The 11,704-nt window shown below is 37.4% G+C and overlaps 2 protein-coding genes across 4 annotated transcripts in view; one reads left to right on the top strand and one right to left on the bottom strand.

The window, feature by feature from the left end:
- Positions 1 to 11,704, bottom strand: part of LOC109966239 (transient receptor potential cation channel subfamily V member 6-like) — a 50,389-nt gene that overhangs the window by 21,923 nt on the left and 16,762 nt on the right. The window lies entirely within an intron of this gene.
- The window catches only part of LOC109966240 (early activation antigen CD69-like), a 58,343-nt gene continuing 47,928 nt past the window's right edge, over positions 1,290 to 11,704 (top strand). The window contains exons 1-7 of one of the 3 annotated variants that reach the window (XM_020610942.1): positions 1,290 to 2,245; positions 2,486 to 2,590; positions 5,247 to 5,351; positions 5,607 to 5,702; positions 6,051 to 6,202; positions 6,333 to 6,430; positions 7,222 to 8,465. In XM_020610942.1, coding sequence (XP_020466598.1) covers positions 2,158 to 2,245; positions 2,486 to 2,590; positions 5,247 to 5,351; positions 5,607 to 5,702; positions 6,051 to 6,202; positions 6,333 to 6,430; positions 7,222 to 7,348 — 771 coding nt within the window. In that variant the 5' untranslated portion in view covers positions 1,290 to 2,157 and the 3' untranslated portion in view covers positions 7,349 to 8,465. Of the gene's footprint in view, positions 2,246 to 2,485; positions 2,591 to 5,246; positions 5,352 to 5,606; positions 5,703 to 6,050; positions 6,203 to 6,332; positions 6,431 to 7,221; positions 8,466 to 11,704 lie in introns of those variants that run through there. The other 2 variants (XM_020610943.1, XM_020610941.1) reach the window with 2 other exon arrangements.

Genomic DNA, 11,704 nt, shown 5'->3' with positions numbered 1-11,704 from the left:
CACTTTTATTTCCAAAACAGTGTCATATTAAGATAAGGATTTCCAAACAGTGCTTGTGCTGCAATCATACAGCAACCTTAATATTCCATATAGTGTATAAAGATACTAGTGTTTTCTACAATACATATTCTTGTGTGCACAGTGAACAGTGTTGATGCCTGAAGTTGCAATGTCTCACACAGTTAATATCTCACACTAATCACCCAATATGGATATAATTCTTAGAGATAGTGGGGTGAATTTCTAACTATCATGACCCAGCACATCACTAAGGGTTTCCTTGGCTCTACAGCTGCCTGCTGATTAGAGTTATCTTGGTCTGCTAGCTTTGAAAAAGTCAGAACAAATGTCCAAATTGACATGACTTGGCCCAGTGGCTGCAGATTTAGGCTGTGACAGAAAAACTTGTGTTTATCTCCATAAGGTACTGTGTTCTTATCTATGATTACAGACGGGGCTACAAACCGCTGCATAGCTATGCGAACGGTTGGGGGTCGTGGAAAGCATGTCAAGAAACGAAACGGGGCAGAGGTACGATTTAAAAAAAGTAATGTGATCACACTATCTGCTTGGATATATGTTATAAGACGCTCAGTAATATGCTGTTCATTGAGAGTAGTTTAGCGTTCTGTATTACTACTTTTTTTTTGCTACAGCATAGCCCCGCGAGCGGTTGGGGGCGGGCGTGGACAGCATGTTGAAAACGAACCGTGACAGACGGACGCAAAAAAAAAAAAAAGGTATCGTGTTCACCCTAACTGCTTGGATGTATGTTCAAAGGATAACGCACTAAAATGTTGTTCGTTGACAGTAGTTTGACATTCTGTGTTGCTACTCTTTTTACAACAAAAAAAAAATAAAATGAACAATAGCCTGGTGAGTAGCTGTTAAGTCTATATTCCACACTCATCATTCTTAATTAGATCATTATACAAGATCAAGTAAGGAACAAGTTAAATACTTAACTACACCCTGATATTTAAGGGGTGCAACCAATATCAAAATGCAATTATACAGTTATATTCTTATCTACATAACCATACATAACCATAGGCGTGTACAGAATGCAACCGATGTCTGTTTATCTTTTCAGATGCGGTTAACCACAAATTCCTTATCTCCAGCTGCAGGAAACCAAGGAAACCGGAAGGCGGGACTAAGGACTGAAAGGACGCTTCTGATTGGCTGAAAAATGGACAAAGGGGGCGTGGCCACCTGTCAAATTAAGTTTGATGAGAGGTGGTTTATCTTTTCTCTCTCATATCACCATTAAATAGTTCTTGCTGTTGTTCCGAAAGTGTTCTGATATTACACCCTGTCACTGTGCCAAGAACACTGATCAACCCAAAACAGAAAACACACTTTCTGCTTGTTGTATAAAGAAAAAAATATAATAACAAATACTTAAGATTATAAAACCAGGAATTATTAATAATTGCAAAATCACATATCTTTTTCTCATACTTTACCAAACTTGTAACAGTCTTTACTGGAAACATCCTGCAGGCTGCTGTCTCAAATGAAGACACAGAGAATACAGACGGCTAAACAATACATATGTGCGTCATATGATAGGTATAAAATAATTACTGGTTGTGTGAATGATTAGACCATTTTTGCCCATGTCTTTTCTTCTGTCAGCCTTGTAGTTTCAGATGTCAGTAGAAAAGACAAATACAAATTTACATCAAAACCTTTTCATTGCTACACATAGATCATGTTTGATCAGATTTTTTATTGCACTGAAAGATTTAGACTAAACATCTGGTAATTTTCAGAGTGTAGCATTGTACCTTGGTCATCACCCATAATGCTCGAAACTCATTATGAGGCAATACGCATGCACAGTAGCATCTTCCCTGAAATGCTACTTGCATATGTATGATTTAGAGGAAGGGCAAGAGAAACTTTCATGTGGAGGTTTTCTGTCTTTTGTCTTGATTTAATCATAAGTTAGTGGACAGTCTCAAATCTGGGAGCAGTTCTGGGTTTTATTTATACTTTTTTTTTTAACAAAGATAAAAAAAACCTTTTCAAATAGTGTTTTATCTGAATCTTTTTCTGCATAATTAAAAGGTTACATAACCTCACTGACAGTTGACTAGCCAGGGCTAAAAGACTACAAATCGAAACTCAGAGAAACAGAAGAGAGCAGTCATGGAGATGCAAGAGATCAGCATAGAGACGGAAAAAGATAAAGGACAGGAAGAAGCAACTGAACCCAAGCTGGAGGTCAAAACTGAAGGTATAAATAATTTAATTAAGTAACACAACATAAACAATATTGTGGAACTGAAAAGAATTCACCTGACTTATTGATGTGTTCTATATGATAAATATTTTTTTTAATTTTATGTAACAGATAATGCACCAGAGTTCTTAAATGGATTAGTTGTATTTTTGTTTACAGTACAGTGAATGTTTGGAAGCAAATATCAATTGTTTTATGAGTCTTGTTAAAATGTGTCTATGTATGTTTGTCCAGCTTTAGAGGAAGTAAAATCAAGTGAGTATGAGAAACTACAAAGTGCATCTGAGGACATCTATTCTGAAGCCTATTTTGGCGATGCACCATTGAAGACAAAAGCAGGTACACTTTTATTTAAAATACAAGTCATCTGTTCAGTGATCAGCTGATTCACACAAAGACTGTTTCAGAATGTCTCATAGCACGTCTACATGTCTGATGAAAAAGAAAACTGGTTTTTCTGTTTGTTTTTTTAATAATAACATTACAAATATTGTTTAACGGCTTATTATATTTCCCCTTAACCAAATTTAAATTTAAATTTAAAAAGCATTTGTTGCACTCCTTGCCTACATTACTGACAAATGTGTTTCATCATTATGGTCTCCATGCTGCTGCACATAAACAACAGCAGTTTATAAGAATTTATGACTTCCTTCTTAGAAAACTTTCAAAAAGAAAGTTGAGCAAAATGCCACATTAGCCATTTTTGGGAAACGCCCTAACTATGAACTGTAACGTGACAGTGATTCTTGGAGAAGCTGTGGGACCGAGTCGGGTCACTGTTAAATTATGATATAATTTCTTGTAAAAAAAAAAAAATCCAACCACCCTAAAAATGCATCTTAAACAGTACATTTAAGATTTTGTTTTGTATTATTTAAATGCAAAAATATAAAAATATAAATTCAAAATCATCATTTTCAAAACATCAATTCCAGTTTCCACAGTGACACAATTTAAATTATTTTAGAAAAGCAATGAAAACCTTCAAATATTCATAATATTGTTAGCACCCTAAATAATGTTCTTCTACAATTTCAATGTCATTTTATTTCTAAAGGTTCTTTTCCTCAGTTTTTGGATTCAATTCATTTCAATTCAGTTTTATTTATATAGCGACAAGTAACAACAAAAGTCATTTCAAGACATTTTCCAAAGTGAGGTCTAGAGTTTACTATTATTATTATTATTATAGAGGAAAACCCCCTTGAGCAGCACTTGGTGACAGCGGGGAGGAAAAACTCCCGTTAACAGAACAAACCTCTGACAGACCCCGGCTCTTCTTGGACCTCTGATATAACCTGTCACTACAGTATATTTACAATTTATCATCAAAGCAAAGTTGAAATGTTAACTGTTATTGTTTTTTTAAAGGGCTTCACCATTAATAATAACAACAATAATAATAATAAAAGATCGCTACCAACTAATGAATATAGATATATTTAATGTTACTGATTTTGTGACATTTTAAAAATTGACAATTTAAAATTTTTTTGCTTATTTCATTACATTTTTAAGTATGGAGTTAAATATATATTTCCAAATTATGCTCAGTTGACAAACACAAGATATTCTTTACTGAGAAAGTGAATCTTTTACATATCTTTAATTTATCAAGTTAAAAAGAGATGAGATTGTAAATAAAATTGCAAATGTCTTTTATAAAAAAATGTCTTGACATGTGACAGTAGGAAGGGCATAGGTGTAAGTAATAAAAATCATGATGGCACTCTATAACGGCTTTCTGAGACACATGAACAGAACAGAGCCGTTGTTAATGTTATTACTAACCTGCACTGTTTCTATCATGTCTCCACCAAATGTCTGCTGCGAAATAAATTTATCATGACATACTCTTAATCCAGCTGGCAAGCAGTGACAGTGCTAGTTGCCCCAGACACAATGTTACATACATTTTCAAAACTGGTTTTTAGGCAGGCATACATCTGTTTCTCATGTTTTGTTAGAAAACAGTGAAAATTTATCTTGCACTTGATGAACATGCAGTTTCTCACCGCTTCTCTGTAACTGTATCGGCCAATATCATGGACTGTTTTGCTGTTGTGCCATAATGTTTGCACAATCAGACAGATCCACCATTCTTTACATATGTTTTATGTCTTTTGTTTTCTTACACTGGGCCAATTAAGGAAAGAAAACAATGACAGCAGGTGTTTTACTGTTTTGAATGACAATCTTCACAGTGATTCACACACAAACTAAAATGATTGTTTTATTAGTAAAATAAAGTTTTTACCCCTTTACTTGACGCTGTTGTTTATTAAAAGAATGAGAAGTATTTGGTTTATATTTTTGAGGTTCCAGCAGAAATTCAGTTGCTTGAGTGTGATTCCCCCCTTGACACACAAATTCATGCACTTTAATCACATATTTATAAAGTGATGTTTCAAATCTGCATAAATGGAGACTGTATATTCTGTCTCTGAACAGTGTTTGACATAAACACTGGTCTTAAATGACCAAGGAAGAATTCCTGTCTGCTGATTTGTAGAGTCACCAGGCTCACAGTATCTGTCAGTGTCTGTTTCACTCTTTCACACACACTCATTCCTAAAGAGAGAGACCAAGGGAGATAGAGCTAAAGTTTAGCAAAGTTCAAGGACAATTTGAGCACTCTTCCCCATGAATTATTTAGGAATCAGTGAAGGCCATGTTGCTATGGTGACAAGACATATGAGGGGGAGGGGGGTGTCTTAAAACTGCGCAGTTATAGGCAGACGTGAATCAGCAGGACAGGCTCAATAAGCTTCCTCACAAATCCCAGGACAGTTTTGTCCACATACATCAAATTTTGTTGCATTTATGGTGAGGATAAGAAAGATGAAGTCAAGGAAAACTTGTCATCCAAGTTATCAGTTGAATTGGAAGGGGAGAAAGGTAAGCTGGAGCTGATCTTTCGGCCTTGATGGTGGTTTGTGTTGTGGTTATTGAAATCTCTCTTTAACATCTTGGTTGATGTGTTTCTCCTCAGGCAAACAGTCCGAGGGAAATGTACGTCTGTACCGTACTGGGTGTTTCTTACTCATAACAATCTGCCTGGTCCTGCTGTTGGTCGTCATGATCCTCGGTGTGAAACGTGAGCATCTGCAGCCATGGGTCACTGTAAAAACAAACTACAGCTGGTTGGATTATGATTGTAACACTAAAGCAGTGGAGAAGCAAAATAATGTGTAAAATATATGCTGGGAATCATCATCACTATGCATGTTATTCTGTTTTGGCTGATAATAACAGATAATACAGGAATGCAGCGTGTATCCGGTTGCACTGCTGCAGCCTGTGGGCATTATTCTCCCCCTCACATCTCCTCCTACTGTGCTCTGCTTTCTAGTCCAAACTGGATCCACTGTGTGCGCAGAAACAGAGAGAGGGTGCAGCTATGAGCAATGCAAGGATCGCTTCCCCAGCATTCAACTCAGACCTGAGGGTAATGTACAATACAGTACAATATAGAAAACCATGAACAAGAGAAACAAACATCTTTTAAATTTAAATCAACATTCAGTTGAGTTTCATCAGCTTTATTAATTCCTCTTAGAGTGATTTCCTGATTACATAGGGACACATACATGTGCAAACATTCAGAAATGCTACACAATTATGGACAAAATGCAAATAAATACAAGACAAAGAACAAGAGTAATTGAAACCTTTTAGGCTGCTTGCAATTGTTTAGAGGTTCAGTGGCATCTGAACAATAATTTTGTTGACATTTTCAGAGCAATTTTCCTCATGATAGGTATTTACATACTGGGTTTCTCTCCCTTCTTCCCAGATCTCGGCTGCCAGCGGTGCTCAGATGGTTGGCTGACTTATGGCCGATCATGTTTTTACTTGTCCACCTACAGGCTGACTTGGGATGAGAGCGTGAACAACTGCACATCTAGAGGAGGATCTTTGGCTGTCATCACCAGCCAGGAAGTTCAGGTTGATCTGATCTCACATAAACTCTGATCCCACTCACATCATTCCCTGACTTTGCAATATAAGCATGCAGTTAATGACAGTGGTAATAACTTTCATATTATATTTGTGTTAATGCTGCTCTGTCTTCTAGGTGTTTCTGACTGAGAAGGAGACACAGTATTACTGGATTGGGCTGAGAAAAAGAGAAAGCACATGGGCCTGGGTCAATGGCACTGTACTGCAAAAGAGGTGATTCTCTGTTAAGGCATTGTTGAGGAAGGACTGTTTTATCTTTGTAGTCTTTGGTTTGTTTCTCCTGTTTTATGATCTAACACCTTTTTCTTGCTTTTCTTTTTGTAAACAAAGGAAAAATAACCAAAGTGAGCATCAAAATAAGATATCTTATGGGCCAATTTATTCAATTCATTTATATAATATCTGCCATAAATTCTACTTTTATCAAGGTGAAAATGTTTAACTTTTCTTGACATTGTAAGAAACATGTAAATTCAATTTAAAAGCTACAGTATGCAACTTTTTTGTTTTTGTTATTTATGTTTCAAAACCTAATGTGGAGAGGTGCTGTCAAAGCCTCCTGTGACCCGAACTCATTGAACAGTACTGGCAGCAGTGCAGAGATCTTAGCTTCTAAAAAGGTTTTGTGTCTACGCAGTCAGAGATTTTCAATTATTTCTGTTTGGTCAATAAGTTTTGTTGCATTCTCATTACTTGTAATTTCATAATGACAAATATTTGAAGAGCAGAGCAGAGTGTGTCTGAGTGTAGCAGATCGTAGTTGAGCAGGGAGTGCTGGGCAAAGCAGAGTGGACTGATTTGGAGCTTCATGTTAGTGCTACCTAATATAAATTAAATATATATAAAATATAAAAATATAATTAAAATAGCACTGCACTCTTCTGGACAGAGATCTCAGATGTTGTTCCCACAGCCCCCAATGTTCCTATTACCACAAGGACTACTTGTGCCTTCCCCTTCCACATCTTTTCTAGCTTATCCATATTTGTTTCTGTGCTTTGCAGTTACTGGCAAGAAAAGCCACAATCACAGGACTGTGGGATCCTGAGCGGTAAAAATCCACCTGAGAAGAACTGGATCACAGCATCCTGCCAATCCAACACCTACTTCATCTGTCAGGTTATGTTCTGACAGTATCTGCAAAACAATTCTCTGTCAACAATGATCAACAATTTAATAACATTTCCCATAATCTCTCTTTCCACTTCACACCAAAATCAATAGCATCCTGCAAAGAAAGACAATGAAGCTTCACAGATAACAGATGTTTTGTATTTAGAGCTGTTTAGTCAGTTTATATTTCCCTGCAGCATTCTGTAGCATATTTTGTATTCTAATATCATTGATTATGCTTGTAAGAACTTGTAAACATTAATGAAGTTATACACTGTATGATTCCATGTACTACGGTGTGACTTTTTCACATTTGGCCAGTGAGTTTGTTTCAGCAAAGTTTTATTCTCTTATAAAATGTTTGTGCAACCACATAATAAGTTGAATGTGTGTATTTGACTTTATTTTTAGCTTAGTATCTTATTGCTACATATTTTCAATAATATTTCATTTAACCTTTATTTAATTAGGTAAAATCCCTTTGAAGCTAAAATATGAAAGCTTTCTTTCTTACCTCTGTCCATTTGTTAGGGACAGACAGACAGACAGCAGAGAAGTGTCCTGTGATCTGAGGTTATAACTGGAAGAAGAAATAAGTTAGCAAATGTATGAGAGATGTCTGATTTGAACAGCTTTATAAATAAAAATATATCAACTCCTGGTTGGCTCACCATCTGGTTTTAAGTTCAAAACAAATCTTAATGTAATGTGCTGCAGATGTTGGACTCTTATATTGCTATAAAAATAACACACTCTCCTCTATAGCATTAATGCAGTGTTATGCCGGGTTCAGACTACATGATTTAAGCCTGACACGATGGACGTATAGCGTCAGAACTTACAAACGGTGTTGGACACGACAATCGATCATTTTATTTTGTGTTGAAGAGAGCAGAGAATTAGACAGCTGCAGACAGCATTATGAGCCTAACGTATGATTTTATAAATGATTTTTCCCAATGGGACGTACTGTTGTATGTGTATATTCCTGCAGTAGAAAGTGTGTGAAAAGGGGGAAATCAGTAGACACATCCCTATAAAAGAGGAAGTGCAGGCAGAGATATCTGAGTGTCTGTAAGAATAGAAAAAAGAAAAGAAAAGAAAAGAAAGAAGAAGCACTGAGTTTACTGAAAAGGAGATTAAAATATAATGGCTTCATGTATAAAGTAAAGTAAAAATTTGTTAATCAATAATCAATGATTAATCAAGTGTTGAAGTTATTTTGTATTCAGAATAATATGGTGACCCTTTTTTAAATGAGATGTGTTAACAGTTTCTGTGTAAATGAATATGAGATTCTTACATTTTAATCAGATATAATGATTTCTGTGTGAAGTAGCTTTCCTATCAGGGATAACTAGCTAGTTTTTGGTTTTACTACCGGCTTAAAACACTTATTTTTAACAGCTACTTTAAGTTCTCCATGAAAGACAGACAACACCTCGGCTGTCGCACTCTCCGTGCAACCCAAAGACGGGTCCATGGGCTTTTTTACCCCCAGTTTTTTATACTTTTCAGAACACAAGCAGCCAGTATCACACACCACCGCTATTCTGTGTTTATATTCTCATGGTCCCTGGCACCTCTAAGTTGTGATGTCAGGCTGTGATCTGTTGGGTACCAACATGTAGTCTGTCATGGCACACATCCAATAATTTATGACTATAATCATGTAATCTGATATAGTGACCATCATATCAGACAAAAAACCTTGTGATCTGACCCAGGCATAACAGAGTTTAGCTTATGACAATATTGTGCTGATATGTTATATTGCTATAAAAATAACACTCTTCTCTATAGTGTAATACTGCAGATAATTGCACTGTTGACTTTATATAGAGTAACTGAGACAATTGAATTCTCTTACAACTTTGTTCATTGAAAGTTATCAGCGATTAACATCTAGGTATTATATTCAGGACTGTGAGATTATGGAATAATCATACTACACACTTCAGACCCATGGTTAGGATTTCATTCTAGACCTATTTAATGTCCTGGTCTTCCTTTGGCTCTACCAGCTTTAGTTCCAAACCCAAAGTACTGAGGTGAATCATCTGCCAGCCTGTTAGATTCCCTGTGTCTTTAGGTCTTTTGTTTTTGTCTGAGCTTGGAGATTCCTGAGATTGACTCTTGTGGGGAGTCAGATTTCTCCGCTTCTTCCTTTTTCTTTTTATCCTCTTTGGAGAAGGCCATGATGTATTGTTTCATCTTTTGCATCATTGCATCATTTCTATCCTCAACCCTGCAAAGTTGATAGAGTAAACCATAAAGGTGTGCATATTATTCACAATATACCCTCTAATTCTTTCCCACAATAATAATGATGATGATGTGCATGAGGACATGTTCATATAAGTGCCATAATAGTTTCTCATGTTTCTCACAAACAGAACATTGCGGAGGGCAGAGTGTATTCACTGAACACATCAAGGAAGGAATTAAGCTCAAGAAAAAGAGCTTCCACTGATGCAGCTGTAGAAGTTGCAAAGGATCCTAGGTCACATGCCAAACCTCCTCAGCCTTCTTAGGAAGTACAGCCACCATTGGGCTTTCTTGACCAGCTGTGTGGTGTTAAGTGTCCAAGTGAGGGCCTCACTGATGTGGACGCCCAGGTACAGTATTTGAAGCTGCTCACCCTCTCCACTTTGAGCCCCCGGATGAACAGCGGCCGATGAGATCTCCTCTCCTTCCTCCTTCCCTTAACCTCAGGCCCTGTATTTTTCTTCACATCCTCTGGTCACAGTGCAGCAGGAGGGAAAATATATCCACAAAACCGCATGCAGTCGAAAAATTCTGCTTTTACAATGGCACCAGTGGATGTCAGGCAAGCTCATGTGAATGTGCAACTTCCTGGAGATTATAACCATTTAAGGAAATCTTTAAACTATCACGCAATACTTAATTTTGTTAGAAAAAAGTCTTGCGAGTGAAAGTCTGCAAGACTTGTATAAACCAAGTTGCTTCTGCATGGAACATACAGCTTTAAGTGACGTCTAAGATGATAATTCACTGTTGTAACATTCTAGATACATCAAAAAACAAGGAAAAGCATGCCATGGACTTTTTAATGTATGGGACAGCTAACTAATGAAAGTTGTTGTCTGTATGTTGGAGAGTGATAATAATAGCAGTATCAATAATAGAGTGAGAGTAATATTTTTTACTCACAGGACAGCATAACATGTGGCTGCTGAGGTTGTGGTGAATGAACAAACTTGTGTCTCACAGTGTGATTATTTGCGAGGAAAAGACACTAGTTTCACTATCACCGCACTTCACATATATTATAAGCTTTGTACATTTGTGCTGTTTCAAAATAATTCTTTTTTTCCCCCCATTTAATTCACACAGCACTGTTTCTGTTCCTGGCACTGCAGTGTTCTCTCACCTGAGATACCAGAGCTCCTTCAGGCTGTATTTTAGCGGAGCGGGGCCTCCAGGCAACGAGCCAGCCGCTTCTCCAGCATCAAAATTGTGGCCACAACCTGCACAACATTATTATAACTCTTACTATGACACAGCACTGCACACTGAACATAACAAAGCATTTCTCTGCATTCTCTGTAGTGTCCAGGCTGAGCTGTTTCCTACCTTCGGTATCATGATGACATAAGGACCGAGCATTTCAAAACCTCGGGCGAAAAGCATGATGTTGCACCAGCCAAGAACTAAGCACACTGGCTTTACCACGGCCTCTCCATCATGCACCTCACAGACTCTGAACACAAACAGCAACACCACCAAGCATGCGTAGCTGATACTGGTCAAAACAACAACAGACAAGTTAGAAGGTTTCTAAGAACAGCAGGCTTCATTTTACTGCTCAGAGGAGTTTATACTTACAGGATGACATGGAAGGGGCCTCCCAGTGCCGTCTGGCCAAAATAGCGCTTTGCTCCCACTCTCAGTATATCAGGGACCTGTTTGAAAAAAAGGATAGGGCAGGATGTGTATGTGCAGTGCTATAATATAGGATACACTATCTATGAAGATGAAAAATGTTTCATAAATGTACCTCAAGCAGCAGCATTACAAACGCTCCCAGGAGGCTGACAATCTCGCCTGCCAACCGCACTTTGTCCTGATGTGTCACATAACTTTCCTGACACATGGGAAGAAGAAATGTAGGTTGTCTTAATAATAGTAGAATCATATTAGTATTAAAGTGTGTGTTGACACCGACACACTTACAGTATACAGGACAACCATTAAGGTCCATACAAAATACTACTTCTGATATTAATACCTATCCATCCATCCATCCATTTTCCTCCACTTATCCGGAACCGGGTTGCGGGGGCAGCAGTCTGAGCAAAGATGCCCAGACTTCCCTCTCTCCAGACACTTCCTCCAGCTCCTCTGGGGGAA

This window comes from Monopterus albus, unplaced genomic scaffold (assembly GCF_001952655.1).
Source record: "Monopterus albus unplaced genomic scaffold, M_albus_1.0 scaffold107.1, whole genome shotgun sequence".
Lineage (NCBI taxonomy): Eukaryota > Metazoa > Chordata > Actinopteri > Synbranchiformes > Synbranchidae > Monopterus > Monopterus albus.
Note: the sequence above shows the minus strand (reverse complement) of the source record. Positions and strands in the feature narration are given on the sequence as shown.